This window comes from Typopeltis vanoorti, chromosome 7 (assembly GCF_054136105.1).
Source record: "Typopeltis vanoorti isolate ZY-2024b chromosome 7, IOZ_Tvanoo_1.0, whole genome shotgun sequence".
Taxonomy (NCBI): Eukaryota; Metazoa; Arthropoda; class Arachnida; order Uropygi; family Thelyphonidae; genus Typopeltis; species Typopeltis vanoorti.
In genome coordinates, this window is record NC_143555.1 from 79,236,921 (window position 1) to 79,264,697 (window position 27,777).

The 27,777-nt window shown below is 36.9% G+C and overlaps 1 protein-coding gene across 1 annotated transcript in view; it reads left to right on the forward strand.

Annotated features, from left to right (window-relative positions):
* LOC150104804 (progesterone-induced-blocking factor 1-like) overlaps window positions 1-27,777 on the forward strand; it is a 363,656-nt gene that overhangs the window by 36,785 nt on the left and 299,094 nt on the right. The window contains exon 3 of the mRNA XM_090395645.1: window positions 20,550-20,792. Coding sequence (XP_090251771.1) covers window positions 20,550-20,792 — 243 coding nt within the window. The remainder of the gene's footprint in view (window positions 1-20,549; window positions 20,793-27,777) is intronic.

A 27,777-nucleotide genomic window follows, 5' to 3' on the forward strand; every position in this document is an offset into this window, starting at 1 on the left:
CTGAATGAAACATTTATTAAAAGAAATTATTCATTCAGGATCTAACAAGTCTAAAATGTAAACAGAGAGAAAAAACTTGTACTCGAACAGAAGAAATAAAGTACTAACTGTAAATAGAAATAGAATTACTTCCTTTTAGTAGAATTGTAATACCATGTAAAGAACTTATGTATAAATTAGTATTATATGAATGTATCATACATACAATGAATGGGTAAATTAGATGTAAACAATAGTCCAAAGGTCACGGGCGGGCCTGAGGCATTGGCAATCTTGGAAAGTGATGCACATTCGTTTCCCGGAAGACGCTGCTAGAGATCTCATGATGTGCCGAAATCCCTGCGGATGAAGAAAGTAGTGGGCGGGAAAAGATCGCAGAAAGTAAGAGTGCGCTATCACAGCTAGTAACAGGGTACTAAAAAGGGGGGAAGTGAAGGGAGAATAAAAAGGGTTTGCACCCCTTTCTCAAGGCTTTTTTTCGCCTATTTTGCTGGATGATGATTTGACTTCTCCCGTGGACCAGAAGTTCCTGATGGTGTTTCTTGGTGATAGTACAATATCGGACAGTGCGCTTTTCCCTTCGATGTCTGAAGTTCTGGCTGGTGCTAAAGCGTGAGATGTCAGCATATGCTGTCTTCGCTCCTTCGCTGAAAGTTCTGATGGAATAATATCGTGGACGTATCCTATGAACCGGCATTAGTAACGAGGATGGCCCGAAACAGATCCAGAATAGACTCGGGAACAACGCCAGGTGCAGAGCATAGCTTAATCTGATGACCATAGTGACCCCCACCACATAGACGCAGGCTTATGGAAGTATGGAGAGGTAATTCAAACAAAGAAGGACAGTTCAGACGGATCTGGAGATCCTGCCTCAAGAAATGGTAAAGTACAGATTTTGTGTATAATTACCTAGTCAGTAAAAGGGGAAGATCATTGTAGTGTAATATTCGAGTATGGACAGTATTTAAGAACTTTATTTAGCAGTGGCTAATGTCCATAAGACAAATTGTCTGGAATAATTATAGATGATTATGACTAGCTTAATGTGCAGGACTAACATAGTAGATAGAATATTGATTAGAAGTGTATAATGTGTATATTATGTGTGTTTAATCTCTAACTTAAAAGAAGCATTTATTGTTCATGCATTAGAGTATTAATCAGTTTGATACAGTTTGATTTAGCATGTCATTGAACTAATTGAAAGTCAGATTGGTCTAAGTGTATTTTATGTCTTTAGATTCCAATAAATATGTTTTTTCTTCTATACCTGAGTTTTTATTATTATTGTTTCGGGCAACTCCAAAGAGTCGACAGACTCATCGAGGGAGGCCCTAACATCATGTCAAGAACAACTATTCGACATTGACACAGTGTCTATCATACCTTGCCTTGAACTCATTCACGGTCGTAGCACCCACAACAGACTGGAAGCTTATTCCACTCGTTCACCACTCTCCAAGTAAAAAACCTAGCTCTAACACCCTTGTCAACCACGCTCTTGCCCAGCTTCCATGCATGGCCCCTAGTCCTCCCACCACCAGTCATATTTTCAAAAATATCTTCTGGATCAATCTTATAGAAACCCTTCAGTAATTTGAATGTCTCAATCATATCACCACTCCTTCGCCTATCGTCCAATCTCTGCAACCCACAAATCTTCAACCTATTCTCATAAGGTTCATTCCACAGACCTTCTATCATCTTGGTCACTCGTCTCTGGATCCTCCCCACTTCCTCCCCATCATGAAGAAACCCTGGTGCCCATAACTGGTCACAGTAGTCCAGATGGGGTCTTATCAAGGCTCGATACAGAGGAACAACAACTTGTTTGTCTCTGCATGTTAAAGTATTTTTCAAAAGCCAAATGATTTGATGAGCTGATTTAGTCACTTTTGCAATGTGCCCCCTAAACTTCAATTCCCTATTCACCAACACTCCCAAATCCCTGGCCTCATCAATCTCCTGGAATACGGTTCCACCAATGCGATACCCCAAAGTGCATAACCTTACACTTTGCCAGATTAAATTGACATCCATTTTTCCTAGCCCAGTCCTCCAAACTATCCAAATCATCCTGTAACATTTTAACATCCTGTGCACTCACAATTGCTCTACCCAACTTTGCATCATCAGCAAACAAGTGAACACTTCCTCTCAAATCCTTTCCTATATCATTGATGAACAAATTGAAAAGCAGTGATCCAAGAACAGAGCCCTGCGGCACACCACTAGTCACAAGCCGTCTTTTAGACTCTAATCCTGCATAAACCACTCTCTGGTATCTCTCCTTCAACTACCCTCCTATCCATTTCACCAACCCTATATCTATCCCCATCTGCTCCAGTTTACTGATTAGGGTTCCATGTGGTTGAAATCTCCCATAATAATTACCCTCCTTCCGCTCATTCCTTCTATTTGCTTGTGCATACTGTCACCACCATCTTTTCCATCACCTGGTCTATAGCAGCACCCAATTGTATATTTAGTTCTGCTAGCCACAATCTCACACCAAATGGCCTCAAATGTGCTCTTTTCTCTATCCTGCAATTCAACTTCTATTCTCCTTGGCTGTAGCTCATCAGCTATCATCAACAATACTCCTCACCCCATTTTATTCTCCCTGTCATTCCTGAACACACTATACCCATCACATTCAATCCCACTAGCTATATCATCTACAGTCAGCCATGATTCACTAATACCAATAACCTGTGGTCTGGAAGTGCCAACTATGGCCAAAAACTCTTCCTTCTTGTTACTAATACTCCTAGTATTAGTGTACATGAATTTAAGACCCCCCATTAGCCCCCAACCCTACCTTGATGCCTTATATTAACTATCCCACTCTTGATTTGTTGTCCTTATTCGCTCGGGCATATTGTATTCATTCATACATTCAACTGCCTCCCTAAGGACTGTATATCTACCCCCCCCCTTAATAAATCTAGTTTCCCTGAATTTGCACATCCACTACATTCAGCAACACTTTCTCAAGTCTCCTTACACTGTAACCATTCAAATGCAAGCCATCCATCTTATATAGAACCTTTCGCCCATCGAACTCGCTCTACACATCCACAAATTCCACACCACTCGTTATACATAACCCACGCATAAAATCATTCGCAATTATGGCCCTCCTTTTAAACATTTCTCTGTCATACCGTGTCAAAAGACTAATCATTCTAACTTTCTCACTCTTTTCTTTTGCTACCTCAAACAATTCATTCAGGTCTTCTATCATTTCCATTTTATCTCCTTTCAAATCATTCGTACCTGCCACAACAATCATTTCTTTCACCCTTTCCTTTTGCTCTCTAATAGACTCTGTTACATCCTTTATGGTCGCACCAGGTTGGTACGATTTTGTCAAATCCTCTACTAACACACCTCGTGCTAACGAGTGTCCATACAGCACTTTATCCTTCATTTTGTTCATGTTCACACTATACGCCTATTTTTCCTGTCATACTTTTTATTATTGGTTGGTTCATTCAGTCGACTTTTACTCATACGCTCTAGCTGCTGTTTTGCCCTTTGTATTGCACTATTCAACAACGCAATCTCACTCATTGCATCTATCTCATCTTTTTTATTCTCTGTAAAACCATTAATACTATCATTCACACTTTCTACATTCACACTCTCACAATTCTCTAATACAACCTCGCCGTTTCTTGTCATATCCCTATTTTCATTATCTCTGGGATGGTCATCAAGGTATTGTAATTGTAGTAATCACATCCGGAAATGGATTGGCAGCATGAGGTTCTTCTATAGAGGACATTATGGTTTTGCTAAAGGTAAGTCTTGCTTTAATGATATGCTTATATGTAGAATGATCAGATTTTATATGGTGATTCATTGATGTGAGAAGTCCTTGAGGTGTGATGAAATTGTGTTTTCTTGTAGCTAATATATGTCAATGATACTGTAGATACAAATAATGTCAATATATGTCATATGTCAAATAATGTAATATATGTAAGAGCTAAGGTGAAAGATGTTTATTTTGGCTGGTACAAATGATTTAGAAGGTGACAAATGAAGTATACAAGAAGACATCAAGGAGTTGCTAGTGCATGTGAAAAAGAAGAGTGAGAAAGTAAAAGTTGAGTCAGTTGGCACAAACTGAGATGGACAGCTATGATTTCGAATGAGTCAGTGTGCAGATTGTGCAGGAGGAATTGTGTGGAATTTGTGGAGTGAGTTTGATGGAAGGAAAGAAGGATTTATATAATTAAGAGCATTCAGAAGTGCAAAGAGGGGAAATTAGAATGTTTGGGAGGGATGTAAGTGAGGGTCCAAACAAACTAGAGGTTAATAAGTGGAAGAGTGATCACATGATGCAAAATGTAGCACCCCCAGGTTAACTTTAGTCAGCTAAGTAATACAGTATAAGAGAGGTTGTGGGATGAAGGCAGTATTGCAGTTTATGTACACTAATGCCAGAAGTATTCAAAATAAGGTTGAGGAGTTTTGGGCATTGGTTAGCACAGCTTGGCCAAAAGTTACAGGTATTAGTGAGTGTGGTTCATTGGAATGTCATCTAAAGAGAATGGAGGATTTAATAGTATTTATAGCACTTTACATATACTGATAGCAACAGCATCGACATATTAAGGGAACATCAAAGACTAGATCTTCAAAGTGGACAGCAGCTAAAAATGGGTATTTGGGTAATGGGTACATCCCAGGAAATAATAAAGTTCATATCAGTGTTAATTCCACTGTCCCAAATTGAAGCAGATGATCGAGATAAATCTGATCAATTTGTAGATAATGCATGCAATAATAACGAAGTAATCAGGCTACAGACATTGGGAAGAAATGTTAGAAACCATGAAGATGATGCTCTGTTAGGCCAACCAACTAATGGTTCTGTTCCAAGCAACAGAACAACTAGGAGTGCTCCTTAAGGATATAAAGATTGTACATAGTCTTCCAAATAAGGTACAGTCAAGTGCCAGTGGTGGAGAATATTGCATTGTACAGCCAGTCTAGTGTTCTTTATGTACATAGACTTGTGTTTTTTGAAAACATACATGCAGAGAACAGTATATGAAAGTAGAATTGAGTCCTTTTTGTAGGACCTCATGCTATCATATGGGACTTCTTTTCAGAGATTTAAAGATGAGCTTTATACAAAGGTCTCCTGCAGTAAAGTTAATGATTTTTACAGTGACAAGTCTGTAAAAACAAAACAAGCGTTTTTTTTTTTTTTTTTTTTTCCCTGAAGACTAATATATGAGTTCTCTCTGTTTTAACTTTTGACATCAGCAAAATGCATCAACACAATCATGAATTCCTTTTGTCATTTTTATTTATTCATGTGCCCTCCCCCGTTCCTAAACTGCCCATTAGGACTGGTTGAGCTCTACTAGTGAGGAATTGAGTATGTATTTTATGACTAGATCCGTGTGTGTGTGTGTGTGTATTCATGGGCCAGTGTGCCTGTTCAGAGGGATGAAAAACCTGAGTTCCCAGGTGAAATAAAACCCTGTACCTCTGTATGAGACCAGCTAACTCACCTTTAGTCGAACGAGACCAGATGAAGGTTCCTCACATTATGGACGGGAATCGAACCCAGGTCTTTCTGACCAAAGGTGTGTAACTCAGTCAGCATAGACTGAGTTAGAGGCTCCCTTTTGTCAGACTGAGCTAGAGGCTCCCTTTTGTCATTATAACAGTTCATTGTCACTGAAGGTCAAAGAATATTTCCTGTTAATCATAAAGGAAATCATAAATGGTGCGGGGTTGGGTGGAGCAGTTGTGGGTGCACGGGATGTCGGAGTTTTGCGGGATGGTTTGGATGGTTTGGGGAGCTGGGCTGGGGAGGGTGGATGTCGGTTTGATGTGGCAGGGTGTGGGGTTGTGCATTTTGGGGTGAGGGGATTGGCGGCAGTGTGTCGCATTGGTGGGGCCAGGGATTTGGGGGTGGTGGTGGGTGGGTGAGGTTTTGGGGCGCATTGCAGGAGTGGCTGGGTCGGCTCATCAAATCGCTTGGCTTCTGAGAGGTGCTTTGACAGGCGGAGACGGGCAGGTTGTTGTTCCTCTGTATCGGGCCTTGATGGGACCCCCATCTGGACTGCTGTGCCCGGATGTGGGTGCCGGGTTTCTTCTTGGTGGGGGGTCTGGGGGGGCGGGTGGCCGGGATGGTGGCAGGTCTGTGGAGTGGGCCTTGTGTGGGTGGGTTGAGGATTTGTGGGTTGCAGGGGTTGGTCAATGGGCGGAGGAGGGGTGGTGTGGTTGAGATGTTCAGGTTGCTGAAGGGTTTCTGTAGGATTGATCCAGAGAATATTTTTGATAATGGGACTGGTGGTGGGGGGACTGGGGGCTGGGTGGGGGTGTTGGAGCTGGGTTTTTTGCTTGGAGAGTGGTGAATGGGTGGAGTGGGCTGCCGGGGTCTGTTGTGGGTGCTGTGGCCGTGCATGGGTTTGGGGCGAGGTGTGGTGGATGCTGTGTGGATGTCGAGTGGTTGTTCTTGGCATGATGTTGGGGCCTCCCTCGATGAGTCTGTCGACTCCTTGGAGTTGCCTGTAATAATAATAATAATAATACAATTATTTTAAAAAAGTGAGAGAATTTTAAGTATTTTGTATTGAATAATCTGAATACTACAGAAAAAAATGCCATGTATTTCCCTCCAGGTTTATTGTAATTATTAAAAAAAATTACCTCAAATGATAAATAAAGATTTTTGGAATAGAACTGCATTCATGCATTTTTTTATGTTTGAATTTAGTCCACTCATAAAAAATGTATTTACACTCCTTAGAAAATCTGTGTATAGAAACTGTGTAAATATAAGATGTCATATTATACAAATATAGTTGTTGTGAAGTTTGTACAGATGAATTATGTTGAAGTTCATTACTTCACTTCTTATTTTATATATATATATATATATATATATTTATTTATGTATTGCATGTATGTGACAAAGGGTTCATCTGTTTTAAAGATAACTGTTTGTTTATAAGTTTTATTATTATTAATAATATAAATTTTATTTATAATTAACACGTTCGCTGCCACGCTACTTTGGCATGGTGCGTTCCCCTACGCCGAGCTGTTTTACTTCTTCAAGGTCAGTACGATAATCTCGTTACCGGATGTAAACGACCTACGAGTATACTCGTAGTCGGCTTGTACAGAGCATATACGGTCTATGAGAATACACAATTTTGAAGCTAGCCCCACAAGCCAAGCATTTTCACTTCTTCAAGGTCACTACAATAATCTCGTTCCCGGCGGTAAGCGTCCTACGAGTATACTCGTAGCTGGCTTGTGAAGCAGGATTACCCACTACGAGTATACTCGTAGTTGGCAGCGAACGTGTTAATAATATCACAGTTTTATTATTAATAATATAAACTGTAACATAGTAAGTTGGAGGGGTTTCATGGCATAAAATCAAGCCCCCTCGTCCTAATCTCTCTTACTCTGAATTTAAAGCACTGAAGACCAGAAAAAGAGTTCTTTTCAAAAAGATCAGGCAACTGACAGGGAAGTTCAGCACCAAGGTGACAATATTAAAAAAAAATCACAAAGGATATCTTATAGAAGGTGCAGACATCAAAGAAAGATGGAAAGCATATAGACAGTCCCTTTACAGAAAGGACTCTAAAATTACTGAGAAATTACCGAGCAAGATTATACACAGGAGCCAGTATCACTGGAGATCCTGTAAGAAAGCATGAGAAGGGGATGGAATACCTTTTGAGCTGCTCAAAAGGCCTGGGAGAAGAGGCAGTTAAAATTTTAACAGCTCTATGTCAATGAATTTGGATCACAACTACATGGCCTAGGTCCTAGGAAAAATCCGTTTATATATATCTTTATTGAAGAACGGTGATGCAAGAGAGAGAGAGAGAGAGTGAAAAAATGACAGAACTATAGCACTGATTTCTCATGCAAATAAAGTCTTACTCAAGATCATTCAGAAAAGACTGGAACCATTCACGAAGAGAGAGAAATGCTAGATGAACAGGCAGAAGAACAAGAGATCAGATCACCAATGTGAGATGGATAATAGAAAGAGCACAGGAATATCAAAAGAATGTCTACCTTTGTTTCCTTGACTATAGTAAGGCTTTTGACTCTGTAGATCATGTGAAACTGTGGAATGTGTTAAGAACAATGGGAGTACTAGAGCACATTATCCTTCTGAGGAATCTTTATTATGAACAAGAAGTTACTGTTCAAACAGATCTTGGAGAAACTGAGTATTTCACAAAAGGTAAAGGGGTGCGACAAGGATGTATTTTATCTCCCTACGTGCTTCTATTCGCTGTACAAGTTATAAAGATATAACTTGTACAGCGAATGCATTTTAAAAATGGCAGAGTTGGAGGAGTCTTCAGTTGGAATTAAAATTGGTGGAAGAAATATTAATAATTTGAGGTATGCAGATGATATCACCTTTCTAGCAGAATGCAAAGAAGATTTGGAGGAACTTATTGTGAAAGTTAACGAAGAAAGTGCTAAATATAACCTTAAACTTAACCTCAAAAGACAAAGGTTATGGCATGTGAACTTTATGATTTTGAAGTGGATGAGGAGAATTTTGTGCTCCTAGGATCCTGAATTGATAAAGATGGGTATTGTACTGAAGAAGTTAGAAGATTATTACTTGGAAGGAAAGCAATCACAAATTTAAGCGAGATCTTTAAAGATAAAGATATTAGCCTCACAACAAAAATCGGAACCATGAAAGCAATAGTATTCCCTGTTGAACTGTATGGATGTGAAAGCTGGGCCCTGAGAAAGAGTGAAAGAAGGAAGGTAGGTGCATTTGAATTATGGGTTTGGAGATGCTTACTAAGGATACCATGGACTGCAAAGCAAACCAATTAATCAGTGATAGACAATAAAGCCAGATTGCTCCTTTGAAGCTATGATCATCAAGCAAAAATTCTTATACTTTGGACATATTATGCAAACAAATGACAGCCTGGAGAAGATGATGATGCTTACTAAAGTTGATGGAAGCAGGAGAAAGGGAAGACCAAGAATTAGATGGAGTTAAAGAAGCAACTGCCTGGAAATTCTGAAAGATATGATCAGGGACAGATATGAATGGAAAGCATATGTTGATAGAATCACCAGGAGTCGAAAATGACTCGATGGAACATAACAACAACAATTAGGAGAATGTGCTAAGGAATTATCAGCTCCTCTGACCAAGCTATTTAATTTAAGCCTAAGTAGTGGGAAGGTGCCATTGGAATAGAAAGAGAGTAAAATAGTCCATTGCATAAAGGAGGCTCCAAGACAGAAGTAGCAAATTATAGGCCAATCAGCATCTCAGGGGTGGTGGTTAAGATATTGGAGAAATTGATGAAAGACAGAATTCAGGACTTGGTGGATAGGAATATTATACACTATAAGGGACAACATGTTTTTTTTTTTTAGTAATTTTTATAATCAAGGATAAAGAAAATGGTTACTCAGTTATATTGCTAAGCTTGGCAAAGCATTTGACAAGAATACATAAATTGAAGCAAATGGAGATGGATATTAATCTGCTGATTTGGGTTAGAGGGTGGCTGATTGACAGATTTTGTGGTTTATGGAGGAGTTGATTCCAACAGAAGGCAGGTGACACAGGGCCCTCTGTTGTTTAATTTGTATATATCAGTGATACAGGAAGTGATTTGACAGGAAATATTCAAACAATGCAATGGGGAGCACTAGCTAGAGAGAACTAAAATGGAAACAGAAGAAAGAAAATAAAATAAATTGCTGGGCTGAATTCAGTGATATAGGAAAAATCTTATGTGAATCTTTATGTACTCTCCAAGGAAGAACTGTGAAGTAATATTGAAAGACATACAATACATCGACTCTTCATATTATCGGCTACAGTGCTATATGCTCAGTAATTGAGAAAAAATTAACAATGAAATTCTTTTCTTTGGAACTGCTTAAGTAATTGTGTTTTATTTGTGACAGCAATTACATTCAGGGCCCACTTCAGCAAATTAAAGAAAGATGCTCTTCATCAGCCTGCTTGAAAAAGGATGTATGCAAGGATGCCAGTCAAATGAGATTTTTCTTTAACTGTGATCTAGGGAAGGCAGACTGAATATATGAATAGGTAAAAATAAGGGAAAATAATAATAAAAAGAAAGAGAACAGCAATTGAGATAATAACAGATAAGGAGATTAAGTTCCTCCTATACTTAAATGAAACTACAGAACTTTCAGTTTTGTATAATGATTGATATTATCTTATTTCAGAAACACATTTTTAATTGGTAGAAGACATTAATGCATGAGTGATAAATGTAACATTTTTTAAGCTCATGCTTTTAAACTCTGTATAGTTACCTTTGTATTCCTTAAGAATCTGAAGGTTAGATGTGCATGGAAAAATATAAATTATTATTTAATAATTGACTTCTATTCCATGACTTCTCTCCATGATCTGTTTAATGCTTCAGTTCTTCTGATTGAGCATAGACTGAATATCAGAAATCATTCTCACAGGAATGAAGGCCTTCATTTCACCCAAAATATGAGGTGACCATCCAAGCTTTGGTTCTCAAAAAATTGTGTTGATGCAGTACAGGCAAAAACTTAGCATATCATGAGTGGCTCAAGATTAAAACTTTAGCTGCTCACTCCACTTATAATTGCAGCTTGCAACAGCTGTAAAAAGAATCATCAAGTCCAGACCAGATTTTGAAATGCAGCAAACTTGTCTCTTGTCCAAATGGCAGTCGAGCCTTCTGGTTCTATGCCAAGGCCATTGGGCACAACTTTTGTCCACTAATGTTACTACCAATCTCACACCCAGACAGTACAATAATCACTTAAGGCTGAGTTACTGTCATCACTCATCTTCCAATTCCTGCATAGACGACTAGGGCAAAGTTCTCCTTCTTTACTGAGAACTGCTCACTCCATGTCATCTATAGTCTTCTGCGAGAAAGAAATCTGAAGAATCTGTAATAACCATGAACACAAATAAGACATCTTGTTCTGATGGTATTCAACCTATCATGTTAAAAACTTGTGCACCAGGACTTGTGTCACTAACACCTATCCTGTGTTGCCCCTTAAGTCTTTCAACTGAAATCTATTCACATCAACCCATTCCAAACAAAGGTGATAAGTCGTCCACCAAACCATCTGCTTGCTCTCACTTCAAAAAGTATGGAGAAAATCATCAACAGCCAACTTCTGCATCACTTGGAGACCTACCAACAAGTTATTGATCAGCAATATGTATTCCACCATTCTTGATCTACAGTTGATCTTCTAGCCTTTGCTATCCAAGTGTGAACTCATGGAAAAATTCCGAGAAACTTGTGTGGTCATTCTTGACATTTCAAAAGCACTTGATTGAGTTGGGCACAGGAATATACTTAGCAAACTGCTATTCTATGGTCTTCCTTCCATCCTCTCTAACTGGATTACCAGCTTTCTGGTTACTCACTACAAGTCAAGTAGATGGTTTCCTCTCCTCAGATTATCCACCAATACAGTACCTCAGGGTTTCTTTACTTTCACTCACTCTCTTCCTCCTGTATATAAATGATTTGCTCTTACAGATTTCAAATCTTATCCATAATTTGCAGATGGCAGTAACACTCCATTCATCCTTTTCATTTGATAAAACTTGTACTGCCCAATTGTTTATAACTCTCAAGATCCACCATGACCAATGTTTGAACACTGATTTCTTGGCTGTATTTCATTGGAGCAAGGACAACTTTGTAGACTTCTGTGTGATCTCTTGCAAGAATGATCTTTGATCCCTTCCCTTATTTATTTATTTTTAATTTAAAATTCACAATCTGTGTACAGGGTTAACTGGTTTTGGTTCTCTGCAGTCAGGCAGAGAGGTTACATGCTCATTGATTGTTGAGATAAATTACATAAGAATAACAGTTATTATAACATGATACTACAACTTACACAAAAATAACAGTTGCCATAAGACAATATTGCATATTTACATGAAAGTAACAGATGGTCATCATTCACACTGTTAAGCACAAAAATCTATTTCTTCTCCCTTTCTAAAGGAGGGGGGGAACAATGATATCGCTTCTATATTGGAAAGTGGATAGTGATGCAGTCGCCCTGCTCAGCCATGAGTTGATTCTGTGGATTCCAGTCTTGGTGGAAAAAGTCTAGGGCAGTGTTTCCCAACATGGTGCATATGCCCCACAGGGAGGCAATTTGAATATTTTGGGGGCAGTTAGAAAACGATGTTGCATTTGTCACCTCATCACCGATGTACTCAAAAAACTCGCCATTGGCGGCAATAAATTGTCGATGTTGCAACCCTGCCTTTCCACGAAAAAAAGCTGACATCACTAGTACAGCAGTCAACATAAATACAGTATCAAGAAGAACTCTCAGAAAAGCAAAACGATGAGTCTATTAGAACTTTATTCAACATAAAAGGAACAATGTCATGGCTTTCTGACGAGACAGGCACGAAATACCGAAATTCAACTAGTTTTGAAAAAAAAAAAAAACTGTTGCCCTTTCTGTGGTCATATTTAGCTGAATGTGGCTTTAGTGCTGTAAATGACTTGTTACTGAAAAAAGAAATCATCTGGATATCACAAACAGTGGGAATTTGAGATTGAAAATGACTAAATTAGTACCTCAAATAAAAACTCTTTGCAGCAGACATCAAGCTCAAGGATCATTAACTTGGATTTTATTTTCCCGAGTTCAGTTCGATTTATGTTTTATAATATACAAAGTGTAATATAAAATTTATATTCATTGAAGAAAGTCAAATTAAAAACAGTTTTACCTATATTCCTTTTTTTTTAAAAATATATATTTATATTATACTTTTTCAGAACTTGGCTGACTATTATGCTTGAGGGGGGGGAAGACATCAAAATCTTTGAGGCATTGAGGTGGGGCATGATCCAAAAACGTTGGGAAACACTGGTCTAGGGTGTTGTTCTGCTTGTGGTGATGATGCTCATGTAGGATACAACTTCTCACCTTTTGTTTGAAGGCTGCAAGGAGATGGTCAGTTGCCTCTCTCTCTCTGAAACTGTTGTGCTGTCTCATCTTGTGTGTTGAAGGTAGCAGCTGTATATTACTGCTTTAGCAGTGATGAATAAGTAGTTGCAGATCGAATGGTTTTTTTGACTCTGCATGGACAAGATTGAGCTATTCCTCTTCTGTATGAAGACAACCACAGGTTAAGGTTGCCATTTCCCGAGACAAGTGGATTAATTGGTTGTTGACGGGGGCATTCAGGTTGAATTTCCATAATATAGTTAGAGTGGGTTGTGCATTGTACCACATTCTCCACTGAATATCTGTGTCAGGTTTGGTGGCTTTTGTGCAATGTGGTAGATCCCAGTGTTTGGTGGGATAATGCAGGATTTTCCAATAAAGTGCTTTGTTTGGACTGTTGTATTAGAGTGCAAGTCTCTTCCATGCATTATTGGAACATTGAGGCATTGGATCTTCTGCATCAGGAGGACTGAGTCTCTTCTGTTATGCTATCAGGCATAGCACCCTGAAAAGCAGATTTCACATTGTGTATCTGCTAGGCCTGATTCCCGTATTTCACGTTTGCGAGTGATTTTTAGAAAGTGCCAGCTAAGGCTTGGAGAAGAATATCACCCAAGACTCTCATGCCTTGCCAGCTCCATGGAAGAAAGAAAATCTCTTTCTGATTGATGGGTTCCTTACCATTGTGTTGTGGAAGTTAGGTTCCATGAGGATTTGAGGAAGGGATGCTGTCTTCACTGTGTGCTGGATGTTTAATTCTTTCATCTTTGAAGGGTATGTTTGTAGAAATTTGTTATTCTCACTGGCACATGTGCTCTTGTCATTCTTAAGGTTTGGATAAAGAGAGACTTCTAGTGGCAGGACTGAAAATATAATTTGGTGGCATGTTTGTGTGCCATTTCCTGTTGTGGGGTATTAAGGAAAATTAGAGTACAGAATGTTTTTATGCTATGGTCAATGGGGGTCAAGTTTTGTCCTCCTTTAAGAGAAGTACTTAGCTTGAAGTAGGAAAGCCAGTTTGTGTGGTTCCATATGAATCGATAGATGGCTGACTGTATTTGTTAGATAAATTGCACTGGTGGTGTGAGAATCTTTAGTGTATGCCAAAGGACACTGGTAGCTATTTGGTTTATTATTCTCCTTCTTGTGGAGCAGAGGCACTTCTTGCTGCCCACTTTCCTAGTACTTGCTTGAAACATTTAATGAGTGTATCCCAGTTCTTATCCACGTAAGAGGATATGTTTCATGGGTAAATTCCCAGATATTTGTTTCCCATCTGCAGACAAGTGACCAGACATTGGGAAATTAGTTTGGTTTTTTTTCATTTGCCACACCAGAGTTATGTGATTTAGTTTAGCTCCTGAGGCTGCTTGGTATTCTTGAGTATGATGTTTGTATGTTTATAGAAATCCTCTTCTTTGCAGGCTATAACTGTGACATCATCAGCATATGCTGTCAGGGTTATGGCTGGGTAGGAAAGTTCAGGATGCCCTAAGCAGTATACTTACTCTATGCAAAAAAGGGCTCTATGGCAATTGTGTAAAGAGGACCAGAAAGCAGACAGCCTTGGTGATATGGTGTAGATATGGTGAGCCTGTTTTTTATTTTCATGCAAAAATGTGCTTTAGCATATAACATCTTGATGGATTGAATGATGCCTGAGCCAAAGTCTGAAGACGTTCAAGCAGTTGAATAGGTAGTGATGTTCATTGTAGTCAAAAGCTTTTTCTTGGTCTAGTGTTACAAGGCCCATTGTTTCACTGTCATTGTTAGCTATGCTTATCAGATCCCTTATGGGGTGTAGGTTTTCGTGGATAGATCGTCCAGGGATAGAATAGCTCTGGTGCCTATCTGTTATTTTGTTCAGCATGGGTTTAAGTTATTTGGCATGAAAAGTCGGTGTTTATGATGGAGATGGGTTGCCAGTTTCTTAATTTTGTAGCATCTCCTTTCTTTGGGATAAGCTTAATAACAGATGTCATATTGGGAGGGAAGCCACTGCTTTTAGCTTCAACATATATTCTGTAATGGATAGGTCCAAGTTGTATGTAATATTCAGTGGTGAGGCCCGTCTTTGCCAGGAGATTTATCTTTTGGTAAAGAGGTGCTGGCAGTTCACATCAGAAAGAATTATATCAGTGGCATTCATGGATGTTGGGTTTGCTAGGTATAGGTTTTTGTAATACTGCAAGGCATATAAGAGGATTTTGTCATGATCTTCTATGATGTTTCCACTATCTGTTATCTCATATTGTTATATAAAATAAATGTCAATTGTGGAGATAAAGTTAATTTTTATCATCATCAATTTCCTGATAGGTATCCTAAAGGGGTGTTCAGGCTACTATTGCAGCACTACATGATTAAGTTCATATTTTTAATAATCTCCTATCACAAGTTTCTTCCAACTTAGTCAGTCTATTACTTGTTAGCACTTAAATATTGTCATATCCAACATTTCCTTCTTCTAAGGTACTTCTGACTGAATCAATCCAACTAGACCTTGGTCTTCCTCTGGGTATTTTTCCTGCCATTTTGGCATCAAACACCTGTTTTGCTAACCTCTCCTATTTAAATGACCATACCACCTTAGATTATCCCTACTCATACATTCTTGAATGCAAACAATGTCAAGTTCCTTTCTAATATTTTCATTTTTAATGATTCTGCCATTGATGGCATCTGTTCAAACCCCTAATTTTTCCAAGAACTCTCATATCTGTAGTTTCTAATCTTTGATCAAGTGCTTTATTTCTAACCCAACTCTCAGATCCTTCAATTAAAACTGGTTTGAACACGGTCTTGTTTACTGCTAGTTTAGTGTTTGACTAATTTCTCTCTTATTCCATATAAATTTATTCAACTGGCTTCTCACATACCAGTTTTGCTTATTATGTTGTCTATTTCCAGATTTAACTTGCCATCTTCACTAAAAACTGTACCTAAATAGCTGAAATATTTTACTTGTTCTCCATTCAGAATGTAGCTGAAGTTTTCTATGTACTTGAATATTTTCATGGTTTTGATCTTTTAGTTAGAGAAACCTGGAGTTGCACTGGATGTGTTTAGGAGTACAACATCATCTGCAAAGAGCTAAGTTTGATATCTCTGATTCTAATATCAGGTTTAATGCCAATTTCTTACATAATGTGACTCATATAGATGATGAATAATACTGGAGATTATATGCATCCTTGTCTTACACTTGATTTTGAATCAAACCAACTTTTGCAGTGAGGCCTTCCAATTAAGTCCTCTTCTGCAGTGCAAGAGATCAGAGGCTTATCTCATTCATGATTGTGAATTGACTTCAAAAATCTAAATGTGAAATTCCAAAGAATGAAGACTGCAAATATTTATTGTAAATAAATGTGTAACATATATAATGGATACAATTCTGTATATTAAATTATTATTTTATTATTTTTAAGAAATCCTCAGCAGAAGTACAATTAGTAAATAATAATTTATAGTATTTTATACATATCTAACCTTTAGATACTTATGAAGTCTAAAAACAAACTCTCTTCTCCCAATTAATGTGTTTCCGAAAAAAAAAGAAGGAACATAGCATTCAGCTAAATGTTCTGTAGTTTCATTTTTATTTAACTATTTGAAGAAGATATTCTTCTTATCTCATAATTCTCTTTATCTTCCTTTTATTTTATTTAAAAATTTTTTCTGATTTCTACATATTGATATATTTAGTCTATCTTCTTTCTCAGTTTCCTTAGATCACATTTAAAAAAAATCTCACTTGATTGTCATACTTGAATACATTTTTTTTAGCAAGCAATTTATTGAGGAGCATCTTTCTTTAATCTGTTGAGTGAATCATTAATGCAGTCACTGTCTCATATAAAATACATTTACTCTAGCAATTCCAAACGTGACTAATTCCAAAGAAAAGAATTTGATTGTAGATTTTCTCACTCTGTGGAGTGTATCCTTCATTGCTTTTCATTAATAATTGTTGATAGGTTTTGGAACTATTTCTACACCCACAATATATGCTTTATATAAAATTATCCTTTGATGGTCTAGTAGCTCTTTCAGCAGTCTCCAACATGATTTATGCAGGTTGGCTGTTTGTCTTATATCAAAATGTGTTTCCATTATTTTGGTTATCATTCAGGATTTGGGGTCTTGATAGCTTTGATTTTTCTGAAATCTACTTTTGTACGATTTCCAATGGTTGGCTTGAGATCTCCACCCTGGCCTGCATTCTGGTGAACAGAGATATTGGAATATGTGACATCTTACTGTAAACACTTCTCTCAGATAAGTCAAAATCTTTTCTGTAATTCATCTCTTTCTTTCTGTTTCTGTCAGATAGTTGAAATTAAGATGATATATTAGTAGGCCATTTATGTATTCTTTTAAACTTGTTATCATTTACACCACACGACTGTAACTTGCTTTGTAGCAGGATTGAAGTATGCTTTACTTACTAATACACACACATTCACAATTAGTTTATTAGGTACACCTGCCTGACAAACAAGTGGTATCCCATTTAGTCCTAAACCTAATGGGGCATACATTCCACTGCTCTTTAAAACATTTTACAAGGTTGCTGGCATTTGCAGCCTCATATGCCTGCAGTTACCTCAGATTATATTACAGTGATTGCATAGCATGCACAGCTTTCCACTTAATCCCACAGATTCTCAGTTGAATTGAGAGTCAGTGAATTAGCAGATTAGTGAAGTATGAAAACTCATTCTCATGCTCCTGGAACTATTCTCGAATGATACATTATATGAGAGTGGTCTGAAAAGTTCTCAGCCTAACAATGAAAAAACAAATTTATAATTTCAAAATTATTTTTATTTTTCAACATAATCTCCCTTGAGACTGATACATTTATTTATTCCAGCTGTGCTTCAGCGCTATTATCTTGTCCCTGTAGTGGCTCTCAGTAAGATCTGCAAAATACCCATTTACAGCTGCAATCATCTCTTGATTCGAAGAAAAACACTGACCAGCGAGGTAGAGTTTTAGCTTTGGGAAGAGATTGAAGTCAGAGGGAGCCAAATCTGGAGATGTTCCAACAATTCATAGTGCAGATCTCTTAATTTTCCCATTGCCAAAACACTTTTGTGGGCAGGTGCATTATCCTGATGAAAGATGATTTTTCTTCTTCTTCAAACCGGGTCTTTTCTCATGAATTTTTTCATCCAGTCTGGTTAAAGATTGGAATAATATTCCCTGGTTATTGTTTTATCCTTTTCAAGATAATTAATAAGCAAAATGCCTTTAGCATCCCAAAACACCAATGCCATGACCTTAATTGCTGATAGAACTGAATTTGTCTTCTTTGGTGCTGAACAACCAGCTTCTGTCCACTGTTTTGACTGCTGTTTGGATTCTGGTGTGTAATGGTGAATCCAAGTCTCATTTATAGTAATAAATCGACACACAAAATCAGTTTTATTCTTGTTAAAATGCTCCATGCACTGTTCAGAGATTTTCATGCGAGTGCATTTGTGATCTGCTGTGAGCAAGCGTAACACCCATCTTGTGCAAAGGTTTTTCATATGCAATTCTTCATGCAAAAAATATCCTACACTTTCTTTTGAAATGCCTGTAGTCTCAGCAATTTCACACACTTTGACTTGCTGGTCATCCAATACCATATTGTGCACTTGATCAATGATTTCTGATGTTGTTACACTTTTTGGATGTCCTTCACATGGATCATCTTCAAGACTGGTATGGCCATGTTTAAACTCGGCAGCCCATTTCTTAATTGTCGCAAATGAAGGAGAAGAGTGCTCATAAACTTTTATGAACTTCAAATGAATTTCTTTTGGTGTTAAACCTTCTTTTACAAAGAATTTTATAACCACATGATACTCAATTTTATCCATTTCAAGGGATACAGACAACACTTTTGCTTCAAACAGCTGTATAAACCAAACTACTTGATAGAATGACTTGCAATTTCCATGGATGCTTATGACTGATGTACCAACTTAGAAAAAATAAATCTTGCTGATAGTGTTGCCATCTATGGTCGAGACAGAGAACTTTTCAGACCACCCGTGTACTGTTGGGAATAATTTTTCTTCTCTCTCCTTCTCTCCTCCCTTTCCGCAGGCTGTGGGTTTGAATCCTATGCTTACATGGTTGTGTATAAATGTCTTGAGGTAGTAGATGAATTTTGTTACATGGTTTAAGACAACTGCCCTGCTTATTGGAAGTCCTAAAGAGATTTGAATAACAGTTCCATGATTAATTTCTAGAGCAGTGTTCCTGGATTATTCAACACTTAACCATTCATGGTATTAATATATTATTGCTTTCCAACATTCTGTTGATGAGAGTCACATAAGATAGACTGAACATAACAGGATGCACCAGATTAACACAACAAAGTTCAAGTAGGCTGTAACATTCAGACATCATTCAGCTAGAATTAAAATGTGAATTTTCTTTGACCAGGATTCATAAGACCAGGTGAATTTTTACCCTTTGTTTGTGAAGCATGTAGTATCTATATGAGTTTCTGCACTCCTGTGTGTGTCATTCATATAGTTTTCTGTTAGTCCCTCACATTAGCAAGCTATCTGCAGCCATAGGACCTACTAGTTAGGTGGATGTTTGTTTGGTTGGACCAGAGCCGGTTTTATCATTAGGCGAACCTAGGCAATTGCCCAGGGGCGCCAAGACTTTGGGGCACCAGATTTTGCTACATAGTTCGGGGGAAAATTACAGCCTTCGAAAAAAATTAGTAAAACCTCGATTAATAATAAAAAGCTGAAATAAGTAAAGCTGTCCTGGTGCTCGCTGATGATCCTACATTATTTTCGCCTTTCTCTATTTCTTCCACTCTCCTGCTCTTTGTATACTTAACCTCAAGTGAAGAGATTTTTCCTCCTTCTGGAAAATAAATAACATTAAAAAAAAATTTTTTTTTAATGTTCATAATGATATTATTTTTATAAATATCCACATGTGTAGGTGTACGTGTGCTTGTGTGAGTATGACAAAATATATATATAGAGAGACAATGTATAAGTGCACCTAAATTTTCTTTGCTTAGGGGCATCAGATAGTCTTGGACTGGCCCTGGATTGGACCATTCTCAGTACACTAAATACTGTTGTACAACAACCCAAGAGTGGCAGTTTCTGCATTACTTTTACTGGTATATCTAGTGCCAGCTGTCATATAACTTAGGTTGCATTTTCGGCTCATAATCCACCTCTGCAATACTACCTGTTTTATATATAGCCTGGAACAGATATGCAACAGTGTCTATGATAAAGCAGTAGATTCTTTTGATGAGGAATATACCTAATAAACCATAGTTTATTAGAATGTAGACTGCAATTCTATAAATACATTACATTATAATGTACTATAATCTTCAATTCTATAATCTCTTTTGTGTATATCGAACTGATATAATAAAACATTAAAATAACAGGTTATTATTATTAGAGTTATTTATTTTTATTATCTAATTTTATATTTTTATCATTTATAAAGTCATATTTCCTTTTCATTTATAAAATGTAACTCATTTGTAGAACTTGGCAAAACAAAATGAAGAAGAAGATGGGCTTAAAACAAAATATAATCAGATGGCAGCAGAGCTGAAAGGAATTAAATTGCAAGTACAGTATGGGAATTATGCACAAGAAAACTATAATCGTGTAAAGGCAGAGCGAGATAAATTGGAATCTGAAGTGCTTAGACTAACAGACATGATCTCTCGCCTACAACTTAATCTAACATTAACCACACAGGAAAGGGATGACTTAAAATCTGAAGTAAGAATATTTCAGGAATTAAATATAATTTTTTTTTCCTCTCTCTCTCTCTCTCTCTCTCTCTTTCTTGTTGGTTTATCATTTTAATTTGTATTTTACATTTTAAACATCTAGTACAGACTTTTTTTTTTTTTTTTTTTAAACCTGAGTAATTTCTCCTATAAATAAACAGAAGTATTAGTGTTTTTGTGAAGAATTCAGTTTACTGTAATATTTGCCCTTGTTTTATATAAATATAGAAACCATTTACTGTATATTACAATTGTCAAGACATGCAGAGTAGTTGATAAATCATGGAAATGTAAAGGATATGTGCATGTAAGGTTTGTAGATCTGGCAAAGATATATGACACGGTGCTAAGAGAAAAGATCTTCAAAACACTGCATTTATACAGTGCAAATGGGCCATTATACAGAGTAATATATACAAAGTCTTATTTAAATTTTATTAGCATTTACAAATTTAAGAAGATTACATGAAGATAGTTTGTAAACTTATGTGTAATACAAGAGTGTATACTATCTTCACTATAATTCAATCTATGCAGACTACATTACAGAACTTACAGAGCAGGAACAAAATTGAATTTCATCTTGAAAAGAAGACTACGTAAGAAAATCTTTAAAAGGAATCAAAGTTGAGCAACTTACTGATGTGAACTATAGACTAAAATACGCAAACATAATTCAAGAAAAAATGAAAGCGTTTCAAAACAGGAACCTTGGAGATTCAATGGTACATCCTGAAGACAACATTGTTTCAGCCAAAGAGGCATGTGGCGAGGTTGTCTGCAAGGACAGAAAAATCAGAACTCCTTTGCAGACTCAGGAAGTTAAAGAGCAATGTTAAAGAGCAATGAAAGCACTTTCAATGTGCTTTCTTCTTTTCCCTCAAAGTGAGGGAAAAGAAGAAAGCACATTGAAAGTCTTGTTCTCTTAGAGAACACAGAGATGAATGTAAGAAAGCAAAGCAGTGTTGTAAAACTAACTAAAAAAAGTCATGGAAAGACTTGGATCAGAACATATAAATATCAGGAAGGTGACAAAATGTTCTGGAGGCTATTGAAAAAGCTTAAAAATGGAGAAAAAGTTACTTTAAAAGTAACTGGATATAAAAATATCCTTGGAGTAATTACTTTGAAAGATTGCTAAATGAAACAAGGAGTGACAGCACAGTGGTAGAAAACACTCAACAGGCATGCAATCAGAAATACATATCAATATTTGAAGTAGAAAAACCCATCAAAAACCTGAAATGTGGAAAGGCATCTGGAGTAGAGGATGTTTGACTATAAATGCTCAAGTATGGAAGTATAAGTTTTACAGTGGCTGCACTGCATAATTCAGAAAGTCTGGACAGATGTTTGAATTCCATATGATTGGAGAGCTTTCATAGTACCCATTTATAAAAAATGGGAATAAAACTGAATGTGAGAATTACAGAGGTATTTCCCTACTGAGTGTTCCTAGTAAGGTTTATGTTAGATACTTGAGAAATGACTAAGAAGGATTGTGGAAGGAAAGCTTGGTGAAGAACAAGCCAGATTCAGGCCAAATGAAGGTTGTTAGGATCATATTTTCACTTTAAGACAAATAATTGAGAAATGATGGGAATATAACAAGGATATTTAAGTTTTGTAGATCTGGAAAAGGAATGACAAGGTGCCAAGAAGAAAGCTCTTCAAAATGCTATAGTTATGAGATGTCACTGGGTCTTTATTTGAGTTGTAAGTCAGCAGTTAGAATTGAAGGAGATATAGGACAATGGTTTGATGTTAAATCAGGTGTGTGACAAGGGTGCACATTATCTCCACTGATATTTGTTATTTATATGGATAACATTATGAAGGAAAGTATTATAAAATCTGATATAAAAATTGGAGATGTTAATATAATCTCTTTATTTATGCAGATGATGTTATATTTCTGAATAATTTCAGTTCAAGTCTGCAAGATTTCCTAACCAAATTGAATAACTGTTATAATAACTTTGATATGAAAATCAGCAATAAAAAGACAGAAAATAGGCAGAAACACTGAAAATATCAGATGCATCCTGAATGATGAACCTATAGAACAAATAAAACATTTTGTCTACCTAGGCAATTTTTAGTGAAGATGGAAATTAAATAATGAAATAGACAAAAGCTGGTATGGTAGGAAGTCAACTGAATAAATTTATACGGAATAAAAAAGAAATTAGTTAGACACTCAATTAGGTGTATAGAGGATGGTATTGAAACCAGTTTTAACTTATGGATCTGAAAGCCAGGTTAGATATAAAACACTTGACCAAAGACTGGAGACCACAGTTATGAAAGTTCTGAGAAAGAAAGATAGCATCAATGGCAATATCATACTAAAATAAGAATAATAGGAAAGAACTTAACATTGATAGCGTTCAGGAATGTGTTAGCAGAGCTAATCTCAGGTGGTTATATTCTGTTTAATTGATCCAGTTAAACAGAACATGAAAGGAATAGTTAGCAAAATAGGTATTTTATGCCAAGATGGCAGAAAAAAGTCTGGAGGAAGACCAAGATCAGGGCAGATTGACACAGTAAAAAGTGTCTTAGAAGACAGAAATATAAGATCTGATAATATTGGAGTTTGACAGATAACAGATTAATTTGAAGGAAAATTGTTGATAGGAAGTTAGTAATGATGTAACTTTTCAAGTAGTACTATCATAATATCTTATAATCCCCCCCCCCAGTGGTGCATGTCAAGAATTTGATGATGATGATACATATCACATTATAAAAGAAAGTGGCATTAAACCAGATATCAAAATTAAATATATTAATGTCAACTCTTTATGCAACTAATATTGCACTCCTAAATAAATCCACTATAAGGCTCTTTAACTAAACTGATTAACAATAGCAAATTTTTAATGAAAATCAAAAGACGAAGTATGAAATAGGTCGACACAGAAAACACATCAACTTCTGTCTTAATGGTGAACCTATAGAACAAGTAAAATGTTGAAAGTTTTTTTCACTTGGATATACTATAATTAAAGATGCTAAGAATTATATTCTTGGTTTCATACTTTATCCAAGTATAAGCAAACCAAATTTGCATGTGCAGTAACTTCACGACTGGGCTACTTGTATATTATTATTACTATTACACCCTCTATGGAGTCAGTAGACTCATCATGGGAAGGTTCATTCAACTTACAAATGTATCATATAGAATCTTAAAATCCTTAAAACTCCTTGCATTAACATTCTGGTAATGCCTTCCATTCACTGACAATTCTCCATGTAAAAAATCTACTCACCCCCCCCCCTTCATTACACTTTTACATAACTTTCAGGGATGACTTCTGGTTCTTCCCCTCTCACCTTCTATGCTTTTTATAATCCCCCTCTGGATTAATCTGATAAAATCCTCTCACTAACTTAAATGTCTCTATCATATCACCTCTTTTCTTACTATCCAATAAACTCTGCAATCCACATTTTTTCAACTTCTCTCCATAGCCAAAGTCATGATATTGTCTTAGTCACTCACTTCTGGCCCTCTCGAATGTGTCCACATTACATTGAAAAATAAGTGACCAGATTTGAGCATAATAGTCCAAGTGTGCTCTGACCAGTGCTTTATACAGTGGCACAACCACTTCCTTACATGTCAGAGTACTTCTTATCATAGCAGCATTACAATGTGGAGCCTTTGCAACACTAGCAATATGTCCTCTAAACTTTAGTCTACTGTCAACCATCACTCCCAAATCTCTAATCTCATCCACTTCCTGCAGTACAGCACCATCGATATAGTACACAGCCTTATATTTCTGCACCCCAAAATGCAACACCTTACACTTACTGATATTAAAACTACAGTTTCACTCCTTTGTCCAAGTAAAACATCTTTTCAAATCTTCCTGAAGGGAATTAGCATTAGCAGTGTATTTATAATTCTTCCCAAAACTTTGCATTATCAGCAAACAACTGAAGAACAACCTGCTGGTACCATTCAGAGAACCAATCTCCAATTCATCTACCAGTATACTATCTATTTCCATCCTCTGCAGCTTGTACATCAACTTATCATATGGTAATCTATCAAATGCTTTTGCAAAGTCCAAGAATATCACTGTATATGATTCTCCCCTGTCTAACACACTTGTTAAGAGAGACTATATAGAGGCTGATGACTTCACATCAATTGCCTTAGTATCTCATAATGCAAGCCCAGCATGAAGTTACTTCAAATGCAGACTTTGTTTGCTAACACTTGGATGATGGTGAAACCAAGAATATAATTTCTTGGCATCTTTAATTTATAGTATAACCAAGTCAGAAAACTTTCAACATCTCTCTCTCTCTAATCCAGAGAATTTTAGTAATAAGGTGTGACACCTTTTGACTAATTGTATATATAAATGACTTTTGCCTTACTTCAACCTTGGTATCACTTCTGGGTTTGTCTCCCTCTGATGAGAAACTGGAAGACAAGTAGCCTTCCTGCTTTTCAGACAATAGTCTGTACAAGCTCTGAAGATGGGAAAGCTTCTTAAAGAGTGAATAAGTAAGGGATCACATTTCTCTTAGATTTTAACCTTGTCTTCATCTTTCTCTCGTAGTGCATTTGTCATATGAATAAATTATTAGGGAGATAATATATTCTATAGTGCCACTAATGTAGCCAAGATAATGTTTTTGAGGCTTTGCCACTGGAATTAAATCTTATTAAAGACTGGTTTTAAATCTTGTAATGTGTGAATGTCATGTAATATAAAGCATTGATCTTCCTTGGCCTTGTCAAGAGAGTGTAACAATTTGGAAGCTGCAGAGGTATTAAAGTTGTCCTGTAATTCTTGATTTAATCTTCCAGTTTCATCATTCTGTCTTTTTTTGATTGCCACTTGGAATCCTCTTGGCAGGCCCCACATCACTCCAACAAATCTCTCATACTCACTACCAGATGATTTGATCTACCTCAAGTTACAGTCAACTTACTTACAAGAAACCTCCAGTTTGCTTTGTGAAAATTCCACCACAGTTTGGCAACGGACTTGGCAATTGGAATATAAATTGCCATGTAATGGATGTGTGGACTGAATTTGATGAACACAAGGACTTACATGTATTTCAAAATAGGAGCATAAGCAGACACAAGCATACGAAATAAAGAACAAAAAGACTCATGCTAAAATTATTATTATTATTAACATTTGTCAGAGTAGAGTCAGACTCATCATGGAAGGTATACATATTACACACAATGCTCATCCAACTGTGCTTTAATTGAATGTGTCTTCACCCACACCACACTCAGGCAATGCATTCCACTCTCCATGCAAAGAACCTGCTCCTCACTCCTCTTCTCACACCCTCCTTATACAGTTTCTAGCAATGGCCTCTTGTTCTACCCCTCTCCCATTCTATGAAAAAGTATGTTCCATGTCGACCTGATAATTAAGTTAAATTAAGTATTTAATGGTAAATGCATTAACTGTAATTTAAGGGGGTGTTTAAAGGTGAAGGTTATAACCAAGAGGAGACCTCCACATAGCCTTTAAAGGAATGCGGAGAACCGACCAGGGCTTCTGACCTAATGCCCAATCCTCACCTTCTCGTGTTGCGCCCTGTTGGGTATCTACCTGGATACTGAACGAACGAGGATGGGCTGGCAATTTTAGATTCAGCCGACCAAATTGTATTCTTATTGGCTTAAACCAAAATACAAAATGATGGTACAGCATGACAACATTTCATGCTGGCTGGGGTGCCACCTTGTTAAACATGGACCCTGTTGTTTTTGCCAGGAAACCAGAGCAAACAGTGAAGAGTCAGCTACTGAACAAATCTGAAAACACTCACCCCCAACTCAACATCACCAGAGTTATAACCTGAACATTAAAGACTGGTACTATCAACATAAGAAGCCTGAATGGCAAAGAAATGGAGCTAGCTGAGGAATTCGATAAGTACCAGATCGACATAATAGGGGTGACTGAAACAAAAAAGACAAAAACTGGTGAGATCTTTCTGAGCAATAAATACAAAATGTTATATTCAGGCAATGATAATTATCATTGCCTGAATATAACATTTTGTGATATTTCCTTGATTATAATCAAGGAAAGGAAGGAGTAGCCATAGTATTCAACACTAAATATGAGGCTAATCTTCTTGAATGGCAGGCAGTCTCAAGTAGAGTGATGTGGACAAATATTAGAATGGGGAACTGGACAATGAGACTTATTTGTGCCTATAGTCTCACAGAAGGTTCTACTAAGGTAGAAGTGGAGGAATTTTTTGACGCTTTAGAAAAAGCAACTGACACAATTAAAAAGGAAAAGTGGGGATCTAAATAGCTGAGTAGGAAATGATTGTCAGACATACAAAAATATTTTGGGAAAATTTGGAGAAAAGAGCAAAGCTAATTATAATAGCAAATACCTGTTGGTTTTCTGCTCAGGACATGGACTGGTTATTACTAACACCATGTTCCAACATAAAAATGTGCACAAATTCACACATGGAGAGAAGAGGCAAGGAATAAGAAAGTCTCACTGATTATGTTATTGTTGATAGTGATGTTTTCTCCCTGATGCAGGACACCAGAGTGTACAGAGGATTTGAAATTGGAAGTGATAGCCATTTAGTCTTGAGCATGATAAAATTGAATTTCATATTAAAAAGAAGAACATGTAAGAAAGTTTTAAAGGGAATAAAAGTTGAGCAGCTCTCAGATGTGAACTGTTGACTAAAATACACAAATATTATTCATGAAAAAATGTAAGAGTTTGAGAGCAGGAACCAAACCTTGGAGATTCAGTGGCAAGCCCTGAAGAAAACTGATGGATTGCATTTAATGGATTTAGTATAAGGAAGAAAGCCTTGTTCTTTGAAATAAGGGGAACTACAGCTTTTGGGAGAGGTATATGAGTGAGCGTAATCTGTATTCCAACCAGATGCAACAGCAATGAAGTAATTGTGGGAGGGGGGGGGGAGTTTTTGGCATT